Genomic DNA, 25,217 nt, shown 5'->3' on the forward strand with positions numbered 1-25,217 from the left:
TTTTTTTTTTTTTTGCATATGGGTCTCAGAAAAATTCCACCAAAAGAAAGTCCTCCTCCACTTAAAAGAAATAGCTCAAGAATATCAAGCAGAAGAATAAGTGCAAAGGTGATGTCCAGGGAAGCAGGACTTTTCATAAAGCAATCTTTCTGTTTGTTTTGAGTCTTTCTAAGCATCCCCACTCACACAAACACAGACATTTACTTCCAATCATTAGCAGTTTGAGAACAGCCTTAAGCAGAGTGTTTGAAAATGCGGCCTTATATTAAAGCCATGGGGGTAGGGGTTGAGGGACGGACGTCAGAGTTCACCCTGACAGCATATAAAACATATGGCCCGAAGCTCTATGAGATGTCTGGGTCTGAAATGCTGGTGGAGCTTAATAAAATATCAGCAAGGAACAGTTTAATTTTACAGCATTAGGCACTGAGACAGTAATCTGAGTGGGGTGAGCTGTATTTTAATACATCAAAGTACACCATACTACAGGGAAGCTGGATATATTTTTAAAAGGCACGCATTCTCTATTCAGAATTACTTGACTCAAGAACTCTCCTGTGCGAAGGGAGATAAGTAGGAAACAGTCGCTGTCTCCCCAGAGCTACTGGTCTTAGTTTCGAAATCATGAACACATCTCAAAAATTAGCTCCTCGGTTTCTAGGCCATGCCTTTACTTGGGCTGTGGTGGCGAAGGGAGACTGGAAGCTACAGGGCTGGAGTGTGGCTCCTCCCCGGCCACAGCAGTGGGATGGCTGTAGGGCCTTCTCCTTCCTTTCTAGCCTCTGTCTCTCTTCATGCTTGTCTGCTCACATCTGAGTGCCGACCTTTCCACTGAATGTGGACCTCGAATTCCTCCGTGTCAAGGGAGCAACTACTCCACTTCCCCCGGCATTCAGGGCGTGCTCTGTTGAAGTCTGGATGCTCTAAAGCAAATGTGCCTATGGGGATTTGTTCCTGTGGCTGTGCAAACAGTCAGGGCGGGAAGGGACGCTCAAGGTCCACAGAATGCTCTGCTTCTCCTGCTACTGTGCTACAGACCAAAGGGACGTTTCTCCTTCCTGCCCTGCGATGAAGACAGGCTGGGCCTCTGGGGACAGGTTCTGAACAGGAGAGCGGCCATGACAGATGTGTCCACAATCTGACCGAGAGCACCACTCTGGGGGGCGGCCCAGACTACTGCTAACATTTGGCACTAAATAACCTGCTATCTTCCTTCCTGACACCAGAATGCTGTCCTCAACCTGGGACCAAGCAAAGAGACAGCAGCTGTCCTCTTCTCTCCTCACCCTTGGTCCCAGAGTCAGAAGAAGCTGGCAGGGGTGGGCATCTTCCCGCAGAGGGCTGGGTGGTTATTTCTGCTCACCCTCATTGCAGTTCCCTTTAAGCGCCCACCCCCGGCTTTTTGCTTTTCTCCAGATGCAAAGGGAAAGGACTGAGAAAAGTGAGCTAAAAGAGTGTCACAGCTCAAAGTCTTTGAAATCAGGCAGAATTTGAATCTGAATTCAATGTCCAGCTTTACCTGTCTACGAAATGAAACGGAGATCCTGGGCAAGGCAGTGAACCCAGCAGGGTCTCGGTTTTCTTCAGCAGGATGCAGAAGATAACAGCCAGTCCCGGGCACGGTGGAGGAGTGACCCTGGGGATTCCAGGTGAAGCACCCTGCACCTGAGACCCTCTCGGTGAACTGAACCCTGAAAATCTAGGGACTCGATCGTGTCAGTTGCAGCACACTGAAATTCGGACAGAGGAAGAACTAAAGCAGGAATAAGCTTCTGGCAGCAGTGCCTCAGCACCCCGAGTGCGGCTCGCTCCTTTCATCATGGTACCCAGCTCCCTGTGTGGTATTGTTACCCTTTCGGACCGACTTCCTCTCTTCTGTGTTCCTCCCTTCTTAGGCCAAGACAGGTGCTGGAGGACTTCCATGACACAGCACCTGTGAACTCATGGCTGACCGCGGTCCACAGAAGACCCTAGCTGAAAACCTCAGAATGCCTCAGCCATTACCAGGCTTTTCGGGAATTGTATTTCTAATACAAGCCATGGATTTCTTGTGCAAAGGCACAGACCACAACTTAACTTCTGTCTCAGTATGTCCCCAAATTTTGCCTCTCCTTTGAAGACCATTTCTTTTTGAAGGCCATTTTTTTTGGGGGGGGGGTACCAGGTATTGAACTAGGGTCTTTGCGCTTGCAAGGCAGGCCACCAAACCACTGAGCTAAATCCCCGGCCCTAGAAGGCCGTTTTTAAAAAATAAAGGATTAATTTACTTCTTTCCACTGTAGAAAAATCATCAGGAGAAGGCACTAAATTTGAAATCTGAAATAGCATTAGAATTCATTGCAGGAAGAAGAAGGGACACACGTCCCTCCGGGTAGAAGACAGGGTGTATGTTAGGTTGAGAGGCCAGAAAGGAGGTGCAATGCAGGCACCAAACTTACACTAAGAGGTAGAAATTTCAGTGATGATGAAAATAAGCTCAGTCATTGGTTCCTAGGGCTTAAGTGGAATGTTCCCCTCAGCAATGTGTCATGTGCCTTCATATTACAGACTTTGGGGGAACTTAGGCTAGTCAAATCTGCAAAGCGTAAGGACTAAATTGAGGAATGGCCATTGGACTTGTGTTAGCTTGGCTCCAGCAGCTGTCGTGTGCTATCTTCCTCAAGCTGCTGGCCTGGAGAGGATTCTGAGGCCACATCTGGCTGCTGACCCACAAAGCAGGTGATTACGCAACACTGACTCCTATCTGCCAGCCCTGCTCTTCTGGGTATCACATCCACATCAGCACATGCAGGGATTCATGGAGGGAGAAGTTCTGCCCATCATGGCAATCTCAGGGCCAAGCAGGGGTAGTTTCTGGCCACCCTGGGCTCTGGCACTCACGCACCAAGGAGGGCAGCTCCTCTATTCTGCTGCCCACAACTAAAAACTGCAGGTAAAAGCATGATAAATAGGTACTCAGACTTCGTAAGGACTGCAAAATCACCATCTTCTCTACTTCTACCAAGAAGGGTCCAGAAGATCCTAAGGGATATCCCCATAGTTAAAGAGCTATCAAATATACCGCCAAGTGACGGCATCTCCCAAAGTGCCCTACAGGGCTGTAATCCTGAACCTACCATCAGGCAGCAGCACTCAAGCAGAAGGGTGTGCAAGAGGCAAAGCTCTGTAACATTAATAAGAAAGTAGAAGCGGGTGGGGCAGACAGTGGCCAGCCTGAATCCAGCTTCCTCCCCTTCTTTTTTACCATCTGCTTGCCCGAGCACTTCCCTCACTCTGTGCCATGACCACACTGGCGTTCCAGTAGCTGCTCTGCAGTGCACTTCCTCTCTGGCCTCTCAACCTAACATACACCCTGTCTTCTACCCGGAGGGACCCATGTCCCTTCTTTTTCCTGCAATGAATTCTAACGCTACTGCAGATTCCAACCAGGTTTTATTTAACATCTGTAGGGATGCTTGCCCCACCCTCACAAGGCACATTCCCTGATCCTATTCTCAGAACCCACATACCTCCTACCATATTTCCTGCATTTGTGAAGATGTGAAATGAGTACTTGCCTCCATTCTACACTCTAGTAGCCATCTGGACTGTGGGTCCTTTAACTTTGCTATATCTTGTTTTGAAGTCCATATATCCCCAAACACAGTCTAATAGGTCTAGTAACAAGGAAGTAACAGACAACAAAGGATCCAGAAGGAAAGCTCCTTTGATCCACCTGGTTTTCACATGAGCTCCTGTTCACCTGAGGAGACACATGAAGCATGACTAAGGCGGGACACACCAATCTATAAGGAGGAAATGCCTAGACTGAGACTCATGCTCAGGAATAGCGTGAATGTCTAACCATCTGATGTCTTCGCCACACAGTCCGGTACGCAAGCTGTGCCTCAAACACCTTCATGTTAGGAGCAATCAGAGGCCATGGATGAAGACTTAGAAACCCGAGCCGGAGCAGTCAGAGTTACATGAGTTTATTTTCTCCTTTGCTCTCATTAGAATCACAATTGAAATGTTGACAATACGTGAAGAAGCCTGCTTGTTGAACACAAGTGTTTCCCCTCCTATCGACCTCCAAACTCTGATAGTCCCGTTTCATGATGAAAGCCAAATGCCCCTGGGGAGATGATTACATGCTTCATCTAATTATGCAGGGATGTGGAAATGGGCTTCCTACCAACAGTGGATGCCTAGGAGAGTGCAGGGAAACCTTACAGATCACAGCTCAGCACAGAGGAGGGAACCGATAAGGGATCCTCAGATTAAATAAAGGGATAGCACATTACTGATGCATCAGAATGGGAGGTTGCCTATAAAAACCTGCAGTAAAGTTAAGGCTGTACCTTAATTTGCTAACAAATGTTCCTACATGAAGGTTTTAGTTCCAAGACATCAACGATACATTTCCCATTTGTTTATGGAGCTATTTTGATGACATGCAGAGCTTGTATGCAGAGTGTGAATTCACTGAGCTTGTACCTGACTCCATGCAAACATACACACACACTCACTTTATATTCTAAAAAGACAGTGAACTCTGCCCACAGGCAAAAGGCTCCTGTGCCCTGAACTGGCTTTCCTGTTCCAAGCTGACCAGTACAAGCAGGCTCAGTGTCAGTGCCTAGCAGATACAGACACGAGAACAAAGAAGATGGTAGTTAATGCACACTGTTACATGCAAAGATACGTTCGACTGAGATTCTGACATTTAAAAAAATAATTTAACCCTTCCCAGAAATGTACAAGTTGGGATCTGATGACAATATTGAAGTTAAATGACTCAGTTAGGGGCACATGGCCAGTATATGCTTGAAGCAGCATTTGGGCCTAGACAGCTTCACTCTGGATTGCAGGGTTTTCAACAGGGACACTGTTCTGAAGTGAAATGCTAAGACAAACGAAGCTGGGATAAAAAGGGGGCCCATAAAGTTCAGGATGTATGGTTGGTGGGTTACAATGAAAGTCCTCTGTACTGTGTTCTCCAAAACATAGGCAAGGTATGTGTATCGCAGGGTGAATTTACAGTGAATTCTAAAGAGAGCAAAAGCAAGAAAGCTTCATTATTGCATCTCAAAATATGAAACACACATTGTAATCGATTACAGAAACAGGACTATCAAGTTATAATAAAAGTACAAAAGCCAATAAAAATTCACGAAGAACTACATAAACACTCATTTTACGTGTAACATGAGTAAACAATCACATATGAACATGAATTTGATTCCACTTTATATCCATGGGGCAGAGACAAAAGTAGCCAATCAAAAGATCTAAGTAAAACAACGTGTCAGCATGAGGCCTTGGCCAGCCTCGAGCTGCCATGTTTCTTGATCCTTTTGTTTCTTTCATGAGCTTTATACCTACCAGCATCCGTCTATGTTTACTTCACCAGACGCATGAGCTCACTAATTACCTTTAATCATACTTATCTGAAACCCATCTTTACCTTCACATACATCTTATGTACAGGAAAAGTGCTGCAAAACCGTGGCTGGGAAAATATTGGGGGAGGACGGACACAATACTGCACCCCACCCACCATAAGCGCATCTGGTTTGGCCTCTGCTACCGTACAAAGTTAGAACTTTGAGAGCTGGTTCCCTTGAGAGTTGGAAAGGGGGAGGGAAGTCATCGAAATGTCTCACGGGTGGCAAGTTTCAGGAATTGAGGAGATCAGCATCAACTCTGATGTAAGAAGTCAAGATTTGCAATTAGCACCCTAAAACTGGCAAACTCTTTGAAGGCCAAGAGCCAGTGTGCTTGCCTTCCTACTGCTGAAAAGCAGTTGCAAACATGGCCTTCTCTAGCACTAAGGAGGAGAGGCATGTGTTTCATACCTGCCACTCCACTGATTTTCTTTTAGTTCCTCTAATCCACTAACTTCTCAGACAACGTGAGGCCTGCTAAAGGAAGTGCAGGGTGAATGATTCTTGGTATCCCCTGAATCATTGCATTACCCATGGAGCTGGTGGAATTGAGAGGGTGAACATACCCTTTCCAGCTTTTCTCTACAGGATACAGCAGCCCGGAGCCTCTGCTCATAAGCTCAAGAGGAAACTGCATCTGAGCCTGCAGATTATTAAATTTGCAGCTTGCCAAAAAAAAGAAGGGATTAAAAAAAAAAAACTCTAAGGCATAAAGTGAAGAAAACTACAGGTTATTTGACTAATGAACCAGTAAGGGTACTTTCAGTCCTTGTGACAACTCCTCTGAGCCTTAGTTTTGTCATCTATAAGGAAAACAGCAGGAACACCCTTATGTATTCATTCATTCCCCATTTATATAATGAAATCACTGTGAAGGTTTTGTAGGAACTATGGGCAGAAGTACAAGATCATCTGAATTATAGTAGAGTGAGTTATCACCTTTAAGTGATAGAATGCAAATAAAATATGGGAGTGGAAACTGCTAATGATCCTCGGTAGCCATGTCTTTTCTTCTTTCCAAGTACAGAGCTAGACCACATTTCCCAGACTCCTTTACTGCTACAGTCATGTGATTTCATCCTGACCAATGAAATATGAACAAAAGTATAAGTATCTTTGCAAGGCCTGGCCTATGCCTCATCTTCATTTTCTTGCCCCATCAGCTAAATGATGGAGAGGACTCAGAGCCAAAAGAATGCAGTCACCAGAGAGAAACAGCTTTGGTCTCTGAAAGAATGTATGGAGCCCACTGCCTTGTCAACGAGAACTAGACGATAATAAGAGTAGTAAGTATATTATTGCTGTATTAAGTCACCAAGGTTTGAGGGTTTATTGTTACAGCAGCCAGCATGACTTTAATATATATTCATGGCAATTTCTGCTCCACTGACTGTACTAAATGATTGGTAGGGTTTCTTTAAAAAAAATATGGTCCTAATTCTTTTCCTTTGTGTTACAGAGTAAGTCCAGATAAAGAAGGAAGGAAGGAAGGAGGGAAGAAAGGAATTAGGGAAAGAAAGAAAGGGGCAAGTAATGTGGACTCTTTTAAAACAGCTCAGTATCAACTTTATACCTAGATACACAGAGAAATATTTTCACTACTGTGTACATGCCTCCAAATGCTAACCTGCTTTTCTAGTCAAATGAAATTTCTGCACCGCTATGCGGTGCTGCAGCTGTTGTCCCCCAGCTGCCCTATCCCCTTTCTTGGCATCAGGTCACCCCAGGACGTGCTCTGGATGGGCTGCTGCTGACAGAGATAGAAGAGCGCTTTGCCACGACTTTACCCAAGCAGATGGCAGAACTGGAAGAGAAGCTCACACTTGTGATAAGGTCTTGTCACACACACAGACAGATGTTACCTTGGGGACTCATCTCTGAGTGAAAGGAGGCCACCTCTGGCCACGCTGCATGCGCCTGTCACCAGAAGACAGCCCCGCAATGTTCCATAAAAGAAAGTGGCCCTGCTTGCTACTGAAAAAGTCAGTTCTCTTCCTTTGTACATTTTGAATTTCAGACGTCACATGTGCTTGTGGTAGCAAGTTAAAGACACACCAAGGTATAAACAAAGAAGCTAATTTCCCTTTCTTCTTCCCACTCTTGCCAAATAGGCGGCTTGCTGACTGCCCCTCCCTACTCATTCCATCTTCAGACAAGCCAGCAATGCAAAATCTCTTGGAATGTAATGATTTTCTGCAACATAAATATGACTATACAATATACGTTTGAGCTGAAATCACTTGATTTCACCTAACAATTTATTTTGAATCTCCTCCCCCATGGGTATATTTAGTACTAACCTACTGTTTTGCAAGCAGATATATAATAGTGCCTGGAAGAAAGACCTGGACATGAAGACATCATCTATAGTAAGGGTTAATAATGGTGGCTGATTTTGTTTTTAAGAAAATGACATTTTTAACTAGATTGACTTATACTAGGAAATAGTCTGACTTAAATGGGCAAAAAGAGCATGGCCTGGGAGGAAGGAAATCCTTAAAACCTCCCTGTGACCATAACATAATGATATTGCGGGGGTGAATCTCAAGTTAGTTCCCATGTGCAAAACCGGGGTCCTACTAAATCTTCATGCCAGGAGCCGGTCACATGCAGGCCTCCCTCTAGGGCGCAGGGCTGGCCCGAGCTGACACTCAGCATTTCTCTTCCATGACTCTTAGCACACACAGTTTTCATGCCACTTCTTGGATCTGGCTTACTGAGGGAGGGAGGGAGGGATGCAGCCGCGGGCATCAGCATGCAGGTCGAGCGCACTCTCTTTGTTCTCCTGGCTGAGGTCAGATGGAATAGATCAATCAGCCTCCACATCCATCCAAAGTCCTTCAACATGTCCTGGAGCCTTGCAGTCCATGTGTGCGTTGCCCATCTCTGAACTGCCTGCTAGGATCAGCAGGAACAAACAGAACCAGAGAGCCCCTTGGGGCAGCAAGCAGCTGCTCCCAGGAACCCATCCACTGTGGGTGTTCCCAGGGTGCGTGCATCGGCTCAGATTCCCTGAGGCCTAGGAAAACACACTGCTGAGAGGAGATATCATTTTTTATCTACCAGACCTGTGCTATGCGCTTAACGAATAGCACGTCATGCTCACGGTCCCCTAGGAGGTAGGCATTACTACCTCCACAGACAGGAAGCTGAACTAGGAGAGCCTGCGATTTGCCCAAGACCACCTGGCATGAGGTTAAATGCAGCACAAAAGCACATTTCCTCAATTACCACACAGCCCATCCACAGAGGACGGTGTTTTTGATCCCTGCATGTGTCCTGGCCACCCACGCCCAATCATGTTGTCAATGGATTTATATTTTTCAGGCCTCTGAGTCCAGGAGACTCATATTCTCACTGGGTCCTGAAAGACACAGTTACAATGCTGCTATAGAACCTGAAGAGAAATTCACTCAAGTTCTCTGTCTATCCAAGTCCCCAAGTTGGTGAGCAGGGTGTCTTTCAAACCTACTCACACTTTGCAGCTGGAACGACAGGGTTTTAGCTATAAGGGGCTCCTAAAGGTCACCCTACACAGCCCTCCCACTGTAGAGGCAAGGAAAATGGACAGTGGATATGTGTGGACGAGTCGAGGAGCTGGGTGGAGGTGGGTGAGAGGCAGTGAGGTGCAGAGGGGAAGCAGTGGCCAGAGGCTGGGACACAGCAGGCTTCACACCACATCCTGTGGCCAGGGCAGCCCTCCAGCTTCTTTGTAACTGAACTGTATTTGAACTCAAGCACATACATTCACACAGCATTATCTTTTTTTAACACTACAACAGCCTGGCCTTACACACACACACACACAAACACGCACGCACACACACACACACACACACACACACACTCGCAATGGTTTTTGACCCCTGTGAAAAAGAGGCATATAAGTACATAGGTAACATTCTAGTATGTAGGGGGAAGGTTAAGTTCACAAGTGTATGTTAGGATGAATAAAAGAAATCCATTGTTTAACGACCTACCTGGTGAACAACTGTTCAGACTTACGACCTACCACGTGGGTTTGCGACCCACATTCAGACTTGTGACAAAGAAACGTGAGGGGCAGTGTGCTTGCAGGTGGCTTTCTCTACAGCACAGAACTGTGGTTTTTGCTCATTGTACTATACAGTACAGTACTACAGTTTTGTGCTGTTACTACATGTAAGATTTATGTAAATAAAAGCAAAGCCATCAAGTGCGAGTTTCCTTTGGCCATTTCTTGGTTCTAAATATCCTAATGTCCATATTATACACAATTCCCTCATTCCATGATGAATTCGTGTAATGACTTAGTCCCAGGAAAGGGATGAACTGTTGTTAAACAAATAAGGTCTGTAACTATGTTATAGACGGGCCACTGAGCATCGTGTATGATAAAGAAATGTTATGAAATGCTGTGTGCCTGAAAACAACTACACAGGAAGAAAGGCAAGGAGGGAGGAAGGAGAGAAGGAATTGTCTTTATTAAAGTTGAAGTGGCTTTTCAACACCTGACTTTGACAGGTGCATCTGACCCTTCCCACTCTATCTGTGATGCTCAGAGAGTGCTGCAGAGAGAGGGACAACAGATGGCCAGGTAAGCAGGTTTTCAGAAGTGGGCAGGACAGGTACTGGGTTCTGTGTGGTGGGGAGGAGTTTGGCCAAAGGAGAAAGGGGTCCCGGAAACACATGCTGTTGAGAAGCCAACACTGAGTCCTTTCCACAAGGGGCCTCCTGATGCCCACACCTCCAGTCCCTGCATCCTTCCAATGCCAGCAGTGCAGGAGTCCCAGAACGTACTCTTGGGGCTCATCTGAGGCCAAATACTGGGGGTACTGGGGGTTCAGTCCCACTGCTAGGGGAAAAAACAAACCCACTCTAGGCTACAACAAGGAATTGTTTTATTTGCTCCTGGGCACAGTCTGGTAAAATAAGGTTTACTGTCACCCACGGGTTAGAGGTGCAGTTCTGAGCGGACAAATCAAGTCCAGGGGCAGCTGTTCCAAAGCCTATACTCACCTGCTCAGCGACACTGCCTGGGGCCGGGGTTCCCTTCAGGCAGTCTCCATGAAAGCTCAGTTGGTCCCTTTCCGTGCAGTCCCCAGGGTGTGTGGGGGTACTGTAGATGCGAGGCTTCAGGCCCCGAAAGCCCTCCTCAACAAACAGCAGGGCATCTGCACATTCAAAGCCCTTGCCCCCATCCCCGGTGGGAAAGTTCCCAGCAGCTTCAATTAGAGAACAGTCACAGTTCACTGATGCCCGGTGCTCACAGGGGCAGCTTTATTATTTTATATGTGAAAAATGAGGAAAGGCCAGACCTTCAGCATCGGGGAGACGATGAAAGATGGAGAAGTATTTCCAAAGTCGTGCTAACCAAAAGGTCAACTCAGCCGGGAGGAGCGGGCAGGGAGCGAGCAAGCAGCTGAGACGTATTTGTGGCACCGAAGAGAAGAGGTTGCGATGTCCACTAAGGAAACCATGGCTATGAATTTCAGAGCATCAAGACCCTGTCAACACAGCTAATCCCCACGGATGTCGGCTGAATAAGCCTTCGATGACCGAAGAAGTGCACTGTGGAAACCATGTCAGCCTCCAGCAGGCCAATTTGTCCTCGTATTACACACTCTACTGGCTCTGTCGCTAGCCCCCCAGATCAAGAATCCATGTCAGGCGTCCCCCAACCTGATGAGGTTGACACAGCACGGTTAATAAGTCAACAGAATGCAGAAGCCACGACCGGATTAAGAAGGCTGTTTTATTTTGGTGCCCTGGACTTCAAGCAGATTAAATAATCAAAAAGCCCGAGCCACTGGGGTCATGTTTGAACGCTACAGCTGTTCCCCAAGGTCTGACAAACATTCTTTATGTGGCTCACCATGCGGATGGGAAAGGCAGGGATGATCGCGGGGAGGGAACCAACCCTTGAAGAAAGAGAAGGGACACAATCAGACGGCCCTCTTCTGGAAAGCAATCCCGGCCAGATGGAGACAAGGGGACAGGCTGCTTAAATAAGTGAATGAAAAGCGGGGATCCCTGTTCGCTGCGCTCTTGGTTTGCTGATCTGTGAATTAATAAGGGCAGGTTGCGTGGGCAGCCCAGGGAGACTCGGCATGGAAGGTAAGTATGATCCATGCCCTCGGCCTTGAGAGTTCTCCGGTGGGGAGAGGGAGGGGACTGTCTCAGAAATGTGTCAGTGGGCGATCTACTTTCAAGGCATCTTTCTTTAAAGCTCGGGCCGACATGAAAAATATCTTTGGGAAGATTTACATTTTCACCACATTGGGTAGAGAGGAAGGGGCTGGAGACAAAAGTATGCAGCCGTGATGCAGATACCCAACTGGCAGTCACGGGCCATTTCATAGAAACACGGTGCTAGGAGCTGGGGTTCATGTGTTATTCCCTTTGGGGTCTGGGTAGAACCAAACAAAGAATGAACAAACCAGTCCCAGTTTCAGAAAGACAAGCCTTTCATTAATAGGTTAGTGGATTCTGTGCAAAACATGTTCCTTGGTTTAAGAACTGATTTTCTGCAGCTGATAAACGGTCCAGCCTCACAGCTAAGGTGAGGGATGTCAGTTTGTTTCTAATGAGAAGATGCTTTGGCTTTGAAAGGAATAATTCAGATTATCTGCAGCATTACAGAAAAGGAAACAAGAACACTGCTCTTTTAATTTTGGAAAAGGGAAGGGAATTATGATGTTTGGCATTCCTTGAACAAAATTAATCCAAGTAGCACCTCTTTCAGAAAATTCCCCTACATCTGTCCCCTGGCCCCGTGATGCCCACCAGAGCCCCAAGTACAGAATTCAGGAACAAAGGAAACAGGCTCACTGGGTACCGACAGCCACACTGTATTTCCCATGGTAAGTTCTAAACCAAAGGAGCAACCTTTCTTAACAGCATCTTGGGAGTAGATAATTATTTTGTTTTGAATATCATGGCATAGCCTTCTGAATTCCTTTATCAACTTAACAAAATGCCCTTGGCAAATGTTTTCCATATTTTGAAATTCAATTCGCAAAAAAAAAAAAAAAAAAAAAAACAGGAAAAAAAAAAAAGATGGGACCGATGTACAACTTTGGACAAATATCCCCTCTCTATCCCTACAAGGAGACTCCTTTTGATCCCAGGACCCTCTCCCATGTTCTCATGACCAAGGAGCTCTGGGGGAGACTGCTGTTTGCAGCACTGCTTGTAATGAAGGGGAAACAAAGAACACAGCAGCTCAAATTCCCTCAGTAAGGCAGTGAATAAATATTAAATTTGACACAGTCTCACCACAGAATACTCTACAGCAGTTAAAAGGGAGAAATTAATTTACATTGTATCCATGTTAGTAGATCAGTTTTGAATGAATAAAACAGACTACGGGATGAGAGATGCCGATGATTATAACTGTGTAAAGTTTTGCAAACCATTGTGCAAAAGTGTGTGTGTGTGTGTGTGTGTGTGTGTGTGTGTGTGTGTGTATTAGACTGGCAGATAAGCACTCTCACAGACTCTGGGAGCAGGCTGAGATCAAATCACAGCTCGTAAATACTTACGATGCTTGTGACCTTGGACAAATGCTCTTGCTTCTCTGGGCCTCAGTCTCCTCACCTGTTAAGATGATGTAACTAACGGAACCATATTTTCAGAGTTTTGCTGAGAGCAATGAGTGGTTCAACACATGCTGAAAGGCCGCTCACTACTGTGCTTTACAAGTGCTGCTTTTTTACCAAGCCCGGAGAAACACAGCAGAAGTGATGGGAGAGGGAAGGACTGTTAAAAGAAGATGTCCCTTCAGCACTAATCCAAGGGGATTTCTCTGCATCACTAATGCGTTACTTCTTTTTACTACAAATGAAAGAAGATGAAGAAAGTATGATAGCCCATGGGTAACTGGCACGATTGTTATAGGAATGTGGATTTTTTTTTCCATAATGGGGCGCAAACTTTCACACTGAGCTACATGTCCGATATTTAATATTTTGAGACAGGGTCTCACTAGCTTACTCAGGTTGGGCACAAAGTTGTGACCCTGCCGCCTCACCCGCTCAGAATATTGGACTGAGAGGGGTGCACTAGCACACCCGGATTGGGTATTTATATTATACTTAATGCTTCTGTGTACTGTACAAGTATCCCGAATAAAAAAAGGAGCAGGGACAATCTTCTTCACAGGATTACACCTGCAAAGAGGGACCTCAATCTGTAGGAATGCTTTAGACCCGTCCTAGCCAATACGGTAGCCACAAGCTGCATGTGGGAATTTAAATTGAAATTAAATACAAATAGAAATTCAGTTTTCTTGGTTGCAGTGGTCACATTTCAGGGGCCCAGTAACCACATGTGGCTAGTGACTCCCATGCCGGACAGCAGATGTAGAACATTCCTATCATCACAGAAAATCCCATTGCACAACGCTCCTCCGAGCACACTGCAGAAATGTGAACATCTGCAATGCTCCACCACTCTTCTCCACGCCTGCCCCACCTATTTAAGCGGTGCCCTCCAAGGGCAGGTGTTCCTGAGAGGTTTTTTTTTTTTTTTTTTTCTTCAACAATCTCTTTAAGATCCTTAAGTCTGCTGTTTGACTACTGAGTCAGTGAGAAAGAACCTCTGCTGAAGCTCTGGCAATAGTTAGCACAGGCTGCAATCTTCATCCACACTGGGACGTTGTCTTGGTTACTTTTCTCGCTACCGAGACAAAATACCCGATGCTCAGAGTTCAAGGGGCTAAGGCTTCTCTAGCTCGCAGTGCACAGAGGTTCAGTCCATAGTCGGCTGGCACCAGGTGGGGTGACGTAGCAGAGGGACAACTGCTCACAGGTGGCAGAAGACAAAAAAAGCAAGGAGGGACAACCACAGCTCTTTCTGTCCCTTATATCTTATGCAGACTACTTAGGGCAGGTAGCACTCACACCCTGAATCCTAGCACCCCTAAGCCCAGCAGTGCACCATGAAGCAGTTCCAGCAAAAGCCCCACCTACGACTGCATGAAGCTTTGGGGGGACATCTAGACACAGCCACAACAGATGGACTTGGTCCATCCTGCCTCTGCTAAAGGTGAGTGCTACAATCTTCATTCCAGGATGGAAAAGGTTACTTGGCTCAGAATTATATTATCTGCGAATTCAAAGGACGGAATGCTTATCCTCCTTCTTAAACACTGGCTCCCATCCCACAATCTTTCTGTTTCTTCTAGGTGGGCTGCTGCTGCTTTCAAGTGTAATCTTCCTGCTGCAGGGGGCATGTGGCTGCCCAGAGACATGCTTCTGTCACTCATCTTCAAATTTTGTAGACTGTAGCCACCAAGGTCTGGCTGAAATCCCTCCTGATCTGCCTCCTGAGATGCTAACACTACTCTTGCAAGACAACCAGATACACCACCTTCCCGCTCTTGCATTTAGGACAGTACCACGGCTCAAGACCTTAAATCTATCCAACAATTCCCTTTCAGAACTAGCCCCTGAAGCCTTCCATGGACTTCAGCACTTGCAGATTTTAAATCTAACCCACAATTCCCTGCTTTCCCTGGAAAGAAGACTTTTCCATTCTCTCCCACAGCTGCGGGAGTTCGCTGTGTCATCCAACAACATAAGCCACCTTCCCAAGTCCCTGGGCGAGACTTGGGAGAATCTAACTGTACTTGCAGTGCAACAAAACCAGCTTCAGCATCTCAGTCGCGAGCTCCTAGAATCCATGCCCAGGGTGAGGCTGTTACTGCTCCAGAACAACCTCTGGAAATGCAATTGCCACCTGCTTGGTCTTAAACTCTGGCTAGAGATGTTTATCTATGAAGGTCAGTAACACGGGAAAGATGGGAGAGCCCCTTCTGTGTGTCACCAGTCTACGACAAACCTCTGTTCTCCACATCAGCAGAAACACTGAGGGGAGTGCAAGGGGCAGCTTTTAAGCTTTTCACATCCACGTCATTTCAAGATATGGCAAAAGAGGCAAGTGAGTCCTTACAGGGTATTTACATTCATCTGCAAATACGATGCAGGCAGATAGCTTCCCACTTATCTGATTAATACAACTCAAGGTGACTTATCTGGGAAGTATACTCTTAAGAAAGAGGAACTTCAACTGCCCCCTAAGTAACTGCCTAAGGAACACTAACCTCTAATTCTCAAGTGTGCTGTGATTGGGGGCAGGGCCGTCACTCCATGGGACATGCTACCCTTTGTCTACCTCTAGCCATGTGGTAGCGGTGATCTTCTCCAAGACAATCCCTTCTGCTTTAGTGAATAGGACTGTTACTGAACTTGGGTACACTAGGGCTTCTCTGTGAAGTTACTCACGCTTTCCTTAACTAGATGCTTAAAGTAAAGTATTAGAGCCCAGAGAATCAGATGTAAGGGAAGGGGCTGTGCACATCATCCAGAGGTGAGAAAAGTACAATCCGAAAGGTGAATCCAGCAGCTTTTCTATACAGTGAGTGGCTGCTTTGCTCTGGAGGACAAGGTTGGATAATTACAACAGAAACTGTATGGTACAGTGTACGTTGCTTACGATCTGGCCCTTAATAAGAAGAATTTTGCAACCTCTGTTATCAGTAGGAAACAGAGGCCCAGAGGAGTTCACTAACTTGCCCAAGGTTAAAGCCAGATGACATAAGCATGGATTTGGGCTCTTGGCCCTATATTCTTCTCCATGCCCCACAATGTTTCTCTGAGCACCATTCATTCTTCATACACTCAAGTGCCAGGTACTACTCTAGGCACTGAGAAAAGAGCCGTGAGCAACAAAATCCTCACCACTGTGCAAGTTACACTGGAGGAGTCCAAACGGGTGCTAAATAAGACCACAAGGAAAGCTCCAAGTTCAGACAGCAGTGCTGAGAAGACAAGGAGGCAGGGAAGTATGCAGAGTGACGGGATGGAGAGATGTCGAGAGAGGATGAATATGAAGGACAGGGAAAGCTTTGCTGAAGAGGTGAACAGACGAGTAGACTCAAAACAAGAGGAGCGAGCTGAGAGATGACCGGATGGGCTGGCGGAGGACAGCAAGTGCTAAGGGGGCACTAAGTAGGTGGCTTGGCTCAGGGAGGCAGGCACTTGACAGGGCTGGGAGAGCAAAGGCAGCAAAGCGGGCACAGATGAGGCAGGACAAGTTGCCACAGGGCCAGGCGAGGCAAGAAAGTACAGAGCAGGCTATGATGTCTGGATTTCATCCTAAGTGAGATGGAAGGTCTGGAGGAGTTTGAGTTAGGGGAACAATACGATCCGATGATAGTTTAAAAGGCTACTCTGACAACTCTTGGAAGAGTAGACCAAAGGCTACAGAAAAACAGCAACACCAAGAGGGAGAAGGTGATTTCCATCAACCAGAGAGGAGGCGATGAGGCCAAAAGCAGCGTGGTGAGAGGCGATCAATGTCGGGAAACATTTGGAACGTGGAAATGACAGAGATTGCTAACGGGCTGCAGTGGGAGGTGAAGAAAAGAGAGGGATTTTGGGGTGTGCTTTGTCCTACAGGGGGACCATATAAATGGTGACGCCTTTAGCTGGCAAAAGGCAGCCTGGGGAGTGGGAGTAGGAGCAGGGGAAGGAAGAATGTGAGCGGAGGCCTTTGGTCAGATCTCAGAGATGCCAGGTACATACACAAGGGCCGCTGCTGGGTCGGCGGTCATGTAGTCGAGCCTGTGACAGCTACAGACATAAATTGGAGAATCGATGATATCTGAAGAGGAGCAGCAGTTCTCAGAGGCAGGGAGGGAGGCTAGAGCACAGCATGCTTTCAAATAGGCAATGTAGAACCACGGAGCTTCCGGACAACATAACGGCAAATAGCACAGCACTAACCAGCCACTGTTCAGGTTCCCCAGGCCAAGGTGAAGGATGGTAGCAGCAGACATAATGCGGGATCCTGACAGGAGGCTGCAAACAAATCCAGATACGCCTGCCGGGGAAGCAGCCTGAGCTATTGTGTTCTGGGCTAAACTGTACACACAAACTAAATAGTGACACATAGTCTTCATCGAAAAAGAACATTTCTTGAAAAAAAAGAATAGTTCTCAGACCAAGACAATAGAAGCAGTGAGGAATGGGATGAAGGTTCCCCGCTCAGCCAGAAAACCTCCTGGTGGGCTTTGGGTAAATTAATATCTTTCAGGAGCACCAAGTCTTATGACCAGATTTAAAGTGAGAGCCTTAAGGCTCTTTCTAACCCTCAGATTTGGTAGTGCAGTTCACCCTTCCTTTGTGGCACAGGGCAGGAGCACAGATATTAGCCATTCCTCACAGGAAAGTAAAATTAATTTGGACTAACAAGACCTGGATGCCCCAAACTAGCTAGGAAAAAATAAATAAACAACCCAATAGATGCTGCACATGGGAGACAGATTATGAACATAGTGACTGAAGGCAAAACGAGGGAATAGATGTTAATCAATACCTCATAAACAAATGCAAACAATACAGGTGCTGTATTGGACAGGCTAAGACACGAGGCATATACACATTAAAAGTTGATTGATTACTCATTGCCAGAACCAATGGATTCGGGGCAGGATCAGCATTCCAGTCACTCAGGGACATAAGCTTCCTCCAGCTTGTGATGCCACCAACTTCTCCACATGCCCCTGAGGTCATCACCAAAAGGGAATAAAGCACATGGAGGACTGGTCTGGGGACGCTGGTGCTCTTGAAGTGGCATTATTGCATTCATATGGCCCCAAACTGACCGAAAAGAGTGGGAAACTTTAGTCTTCCTGCAGATCTAAGAGCAAAAAAGATGTGCTTTGCTAAATACATAATAGTATCTCCTCTGCACAAACAGGCACAGATTCTGTAATGACTATTCCCCCTTACCCACAAGGAAGCGATTCGTCACGGCTGGCTTTATTAAACATTGACTCTGGGCTGGGTGTTGCACTCACTACTTGGCTTACTCTATCCACGTGAGTCCTCTGAGCAATCCTAGGAAGTAAATTCCCTTGTGATCCCTCCTCAGTCTTTCCAGAAGTGCAAGGAAAGGCACAGTGTGGTTATGGGACTTATTTCAGGGATACACAGCCAATATTTGAATCCAGTTTCTCCTAAGACGGATGCGAAAACAGATTAGTGGTCAGATGGGTCACAGAGAGGTGTGGCAAGCTGGGGCTTCGCACGTCTTCAGCGTGCATAAATGGAGAAGGGAGTGGGACCCTGGTGCTGCAATGAGCAGGTTTTTGCCTCTGGAGAGACAACAGTGGTAGGGAGACAGGAAGTGCCTGGCTGAGGATACAGCTGCATAGGAAACACAGAGCTCTTGGGAGGCACAGCCCCTGCCTTCCCACCATGTCCCAGCATCCAGTCAGTGTATTTCCTTGGCTCTGGGTTCCAAGGCATGGAACTGGTAAAATACATTGGCGCCTGGAGTGACTGGGTAAGCGACTCAGTTTAGATTTAAGCTGATGGAATTGCCAGGCCCCGGCAATTCTTCTTCCCCTAGTAGAAATCTCAGTACTGTGTGGCCAGATTAGATGTCCTCGCCACTACTCAAAGCTTCATTTCTGTCTCTCTGGCTTTCTGCCATACAATGGGCTTCCCAGGAGGCTCAAGTAGCCAGATGTAGAATGCAATTGTCCACGAGGCAAAATCCCCAACTTCCATGTGGCTGGATGTCATTTTGGGCTCACTTGGAATAGCTACTTTGTACCTCTGGCCTTATGAAAACCAGAGGGGAAAATTCTCTTCCACCTTTACTGCTTTAGAGTTGAGGTTCTTGCCTCAAGAGTTGCTTTAAACAGTGCCAGCAAAAAGGGCATGGTTGAATGTTACCACTGTCATCAACCCTGGTATGCCTAGGCCAGGTGATAACACCTACACTCACACAAACCACTTAGGACTTCTCTCAAGAGGCTTAGATGAAATGGATGTGAAAGCATATTCCACTCCGAAGTGCTATAACATGGCCGGTGCTAATCACACTGAAGTGTTGACCACAGAGTGTTCTTTCTGGTATATTTGCATAATTTGACTACTGTGCGTAGTCGTAATCCCAGAACTCTGGAAGGCAGAGGCAAAAGGATCACAAATTCAAGCTCAGCCTGGAAAACTTAGCAACATAGTGAGAACCTGTCTCAAAATAAAAAATAAAATGGGCTGGGGATGTAGCTCAGTGTAAAAGCCCTAGGTCCTCAGCACCCACACACCCACCCACACACACACACACACACACACACACACACACGAAATCTCCAATGTCACTTTGTTCATGCGGGTGTCAGTCTTCCAGCTCTTTGAGAGGAAGTTTTCATGACAATCTAGGAGAAGCAAGCCATGGGGCATGGGGGAGTCCCGTCCAGGCAAAGGGCTTTAAGAGGGCTATTCCACTCACGTTGCCGGCTGGTACTCCAGAGAGGAACAAGTAGAGAGAGGCACTGACTAACAAGAAAATCTGGGATGGATACGGAGGCTAGGCTAGGTCTGCTATAGATTTGTCCACTCATGCCCTGTGTGGCTTGCACAAGAATTACCCCTCAGAGCAGAATATGAAGGATTCTCTAACAGTGATTTGTATATTATCAAGTTGGATGCAAACATAATGGTTTTATGGCAGAATATTTAGTCAGTGATGTCCCAAAGTCAACTAATGGATCACTGACCAAACTAGGCTAGCATGAAGTGAGTCTAGTGTTCTAAGAATTACTGAGTATCCAGTCCCCTCAAACACTAGAAGTCTATATACCCAAAGGAATCAGTCACCTTACAGGGAATGGAAACCACATTTAATAACTCATTAGAAAGTCTGGTACTTAAGGTAGCAAATGTTGTGAGGCCCCGAGGAGATGCGCTGATTACACTTAATCCCACGAACTAAATGAATAGATCAAACCCTCAGACACAAGCAACACTCAGAAGACTATTCTACCTCTCCATGTGGCATCGCTGAAAAGTGTCAGGTGACACATGGGGTCTTTGTAATCAACCCATAACAAATGCCCACGAGAATGGACATCTGTTTTACGCTTTTGTTAGATTTCCAGGGGGAATCTGGCACCATAGATTTCTTGTCTGGCGGGGCTCATTAGCTAAGTGGGCAGCAGGAATACAAGGGGCTACAGTACCCTCCACACTGGCCCCCAATGCTTCCTCTTAGCTTTTGCATTGTTTTCCCTTAGCATCTGTATACTGTAAAGGTAACTTGGCTTCTAATGAATTCTTGGTCAGAAGTAATTGCCAATTTATTGTGGTAGCATTTTCAGCATTTAGCCAATTTAGAAATCCCAAAATCATAAAATATGGTTGTTAAATTCTTTGACTTCTGGAAAAGAAAAAAAGGTACTTTATAAATACCATCTGCCTATGTTTTTGCAGGCCGAGGGTTCCGAAACTCAGCTGTAGGAGGGCTCTGTTATCATCCTTTGTTTTTCTTTTTTTAAGGGGGAATAACAGACGGTGTTATCTGTGAGTCACCTGACACCTGGAAGGGAAAGGATCTCCTTAAAATCCCCCACGAGCTGTACCAGCCCTGCCCTCCTCTTCCTCCTCCAGAGTGGGTGTCTTCCCAGGCTCATCGGCCTGGCTCGGAACATGGGGAGGCCCCCAAGCCTCCTGAGGACCACAGTCAGAGCCAGCACCATGTCGCAGAGTGTGAGGCCAAACCCAAGCCGAGGCCTGCCAACCTGCGACATGCAGTGGCTACTGTTGCCATCACTGGGGTTGTGTGTGGCATCGTGTGTCTCACGATGCTGGGGGCTGCCATCTACGGCTTCACCTATGCAGCCATCACTGCTCAGGGTCACGGCCGACCCTCTGCGCAAACCTGCCAGCCTGGGAAGCCAGGAGAAAAAGAGCCGTTGAGCAGCTTGCCAGCCTGACAGTGTCCATCTCAAACAGGCCTGAGCATCACAGCTGGAAGAGAGGTCTGAGTATTACTTGTAGTCTCATTTTGCTTTTTCCAAAAGGTAAATAAAATAATAATAATAATAATAATAATAATGTGTCTTTAAAAAGATATTCCTGGGAAGAGATGTATGTAGAAATTTTTAAGATACCACAGATTAAATAGAGATCAACTTGTACCCTGGCGCAAGAAGTCATGACTATGATTTCATGTGGGAGAGGCCATACACAGAGAAAGGGAAGATACCATCTCCTGCAGGTACTCTTCCCGGGATTAAGTTGCTTTGCAGAGGAACAAAAATTCCAACATGCAAGCCAATCCACATTCCTGGGAGCTTTAGGATCCCCTGGAAAACTGCCCAAGTTTGAGTGCCTAGAAGAGGCTTGTGATCTTCCCCGAGGGGCACTGAATGCCTCTATAATTCAAGTTCATGCTAGATCACTGATACTTTTAGATGTTGTGTATGTTATATATTTAATGGGAGCATCTGTTAGTGGGAATTTTGTAGCTTGCCACAAGAGTCAGATTATATTTAATTTTCTAAATCAGAAAACCATTTGGGGCCTTCTAGGCCACAGAGGAAGAGGAGGGTCCCATGTCTGGATAATGCAAGTCAGGCCCGGAGTCTGATGGAAAGGTAAAGAGTTTTTAAGCAAACACAAAGAGGATGGGGAGCCAGAATTCGAGGCAGATATTACCAAAAGCCGTATCCACCAAATGGAACCTTCCATTCGTAACACGCACAGCAGGAATGCATTTAGGTTAGGCTGCAAGCGAGGTAATGGCTTTTGTTTATCTGTATCTACATACACAGTGCCCAGAGAGCACAGCCTGTCCAACCACACCCACACATAAACAAGCTTGGAGCAATCAGTTTGCCCGCTAATGAAATGCAGCCGTGTGAGGGTGGGAGCCAGCAACTGCTGATCACCACCCAGACTGTCTACTCAACACCCTGGGATAGGAAGTGAGAAGGAAGTCTGAGGAGAGTGAGAATTACCAAGAGACTTGAGATATGCGGTGGCAGGCTTCCTGAACGTTATTTAGGCCATGGCTTTAAAACATCAGGTGTGGGTTGCTCAGTCCACAAATGTGGTCCTGAAGAGTTGCATGCAAAGTGAATTTTTGTAAATTGAATCATCATTTTAATGCAGTAGGGGAGCTCGCTATTTAAAGGAACCTTTCATGGAATCTTTCTGTAATGGAAATAATTGGCTCCAGATCTACGCGTTTTATAAATTTGCATTTTCTCATGCTAGGTTTTCTTAAAGTGGAATCTACCTGTTCTCCCTCAGCTCATATTTACAGTCACTTCTTAGGATTCAAATTATTTTACACAGGAAGAGAGGACAGAGGCGTTAAGGACATGTTAAAAGTAGAAAATGGCAAGTATAGGGAGACTCCTCTGGAGCCATGACAGACATCGCTAATCAATCCCAGCTCTCCTCCCAGCTGAGCCCCAATGCACCACAGATGGTTTCTTAAGACAGCACTGTAAGCAACCAGAACCAATCAATTGGAATTGGTTCAAAGGATAAAGCACATTTGCCATTCAGGACACTGGCTCTACATTCACTCCTTGAGGCCATGTAAAAATTGCTTTGGATCCTAAATCAGTAGTGCATTCCCTACCCTAGCTGGAATGTGAATGGGAGGTTTGCGTGTGTATGGGATAGACAGATGTAGCCCGAGCCTTGGCCAATAGTGTAATGAAGCCACAGGAAAATGGATGAACTACCACACCCCACTGTGCAGGACTCACACCAATGCATCTCTAACTATCACAGAGGCAGTCCGAACCTGCCCATAGAGAGCTCTGGAAATGGGCTATCTTCTGGGAGTAGCAATTTTGCTGAATGATTTTTCTTGGGGGAAAAGCGTAAACTTATAGGGCAAGTTTTTTCTGAATATGAAAAGAAACCTGAATACATTAAGGAACAGATTTTTTAAAGACCTCAGGGAAGGCCTGCTGCTGCACAGGCACCTCCACTCCATTCTGCCACGTGGGGCCACTTCAACGCGCAAGGCTTAGAATCCTGTCCTAAGGACACAGATAAACCCTTTCTTTCCATTGTCCTGGACGAGGGATCCTTGGACAAAACCTCGGTGTGAGAAAGGAACGTTAGAATACCTTTGTATTCTTCATGTTGATTTCACTGAGTGTTCTCAGTGCTTGCGCTGCCCAGCAGGCCTAGTGGGAGGCACTCCCATAAGCGAGTGTGTGACCCTCACACCCACTCTGCGAGCTACTTCAACAGACATCGCATAGCTGGGAGCTGCTGAAGCAAAGAGGGCAGGCTTCCTCCAACGGCAGCGACTCCATGCTGTGAGCACACTGTACTCTGCCAAAGAGCGGTGACACGGCAGGTCAACCCTGTCCCCTGCCCACAAAGATTACATGAAAAAATTCCCAGTATCCCGCAGAAACCCCTGAACAGGGCTAGAACCCTCACTTGTCAACACCCACATCCCATTAGATTCCTCAGGGAAGATGATAACCCAGGCAGCAGACTTCCAGCGAAGGGACAGTCATCAAGGACAGCGGTTACAATGATGCTTATGTACATCAGCTTTCTATCAGGTGCCTACAGTCACCACCAACAGCAGCTGGCAACGAAAATAATTACGTACTCTAAAATGTCAACAGCTTCTCAGCACAGAAAAATATAAATCAAATTGTTTAGATTAACAAATGTAGAGTTATCATTTGCTAATATGAGAAATGAAATGTTTTAACTGTAGAAAAACCCTGCAGATGAAAGACCCAATTTGGAGTGTATTCTGCAAGAACCACAAATTATCTTTCACAACCACGACAGCTCATGAGGGGTAATTTGAAAACGCCTCATAGATTATTTTCAGCTGTTTATTGCTGCTGTCATATTCATAGATTCCCCTATGAAAATGTCCTTGCATCGTAGAGCCATGCTGAGGGCACACTAAGGACAAAAATCACGGTTACTGTTTATTACTCCTGACGAAATCCTCTGAAGTATCATTTTACATCATATTTGGTAGAAGTGAATGGTGACAGACAGTTGATTTTTGCTTCGCCGGAGATCACAAATTCATAAACAGATGCCACAGTTGTCTGCCGTGCACTATGTGAGGAAAGGCCAGGAGGAACGCGCACTGCTATAAGGATTTTGGAGTAAAAAGATCTAGCATCAAATCTATGTCTGACAAACATTTACCATTAAGGGAGATATCCCTGTCCGTGCAGGAAGATTCTCAGGCTCAGGATTATAAAATGTTAGTGCAATAATTGTCTTATTTTTGTCTTATAAAAATGGAAGAGTTAAAAGTTATTCACAGGTAGGTTTCTTCTTAAAAGTGCACGAAAATCAAATCTTATTACTCAAGTTAACCGGGTAATGCTGGAAAAAAAAAAAGACACCATTTCAAATATTAAAAGAAGTGGCTAAATCAATTTTCAACATAATCTCTCTGCAGCAAACATTCATATAATTATAATAATGGCTGTTAGAAACCTATACATTTCTATTTCAGGTCAGGAAATTACTCTTTGCAGTTTGGTAAAACCCATTAGTGTATCCATTGCTTAATGCTACTGACAGAAACTTTCCCGAAAATGGTATTCCAAACCTACCTGGCATTTCTGAGCTGTGGTTTATGTGCACAGATTCAGAGAACCATCTTGTTTTTCCTTTTGATGAAAATGCTTTATTTTTTAAGGCTCAAATTGCAATGAAATCTCAAGGAAACCCTCATCCCATTCAGAGAAGCAACTTCATAAGCTACCACCTTATTTTAAGTTCTTGACTGGACTCTACATACCAACTTTCACTCCAAAGATGCTAAATATTCTTTTGATTGGGTGGTACATCGTCCAGCTGTGAAGGCCCATCAAAAACACCCAGAGAAAGAATCAAAGAATTCGGAAGCCAGGAAAAACCTTGAAGAGAATTTATTCTAGGCCTGGAAAATTTCAGAATAGCTGCCACAAACCTTCCTATCCACTGCACACATTGCTAA

The 25,217-nt window shown here is 45.9% G+C and overlaps 2 protein-coding genes across 2 annotated transcripts in view; one reads left to right on the forward strand and one right to left on the reverse strand.

The window, feature by feature from the left end:
• The window catches only part of Cacna2d3 (calcium voltage-gated channel auxiliary subunit alpha2delta 3), a 650,190-nt gene that overhangs the window by 109,678 nt on the left and 515,295 nt on the right, over positions 1–25,217 (reverse strand). The gene's annotated exons all lie outside the window — the stretch shown is intronic.
• Positions 11,307–21,211, forward strand: Lrtm1 (leucine rich repeats and transmembrane domains 1). Its single transcript, XM_010643028.1, has 3 exons — positions 11,307–11,522; positions 14,593–15,189; positions 20,759–21,211. Exons 1-3 carry the CDS (start codon positions 11,516–11,518, stop codon positions 21,193–21,195), a joined length of 1,041 nt encoding a protein of 346 aa, XP_010641330.1. The 5' UTR covers positions 11,307–11,515; the 3' UTR covers positions 21,196–21,211.

Source organism: Fukomys damarensis, unplaced genomic scaffold (genome assembly GCF_012274545.1).
Source record: "Fukomys damarensis isolate Sample0158 unplaced genomic scaffold, DMR_v1.0_HiC HiC_scaffold_28, whole genome shotgun sequence".
NCBI classification, from domain to species: domain Eukaryota; kingdom Metazoa; phylum Chordata; class Mammalia; order Rodentia; family Bathyergidae; genus Fukomys; species Fukomys damarensis.

What these genes read in the sequence shown, in the direction of transcription:
- Lrtm1 (XM_010643028.1), top strand. An exon ending in AGAGATGTTTATCTATGAAG is followed by an intron (nt 15,190 to 20,758) that starts GTCAGTAACACG and finishes TCTTTTTTTAAG; the next exon opens with GGGGAATAACAGACGGTGTT.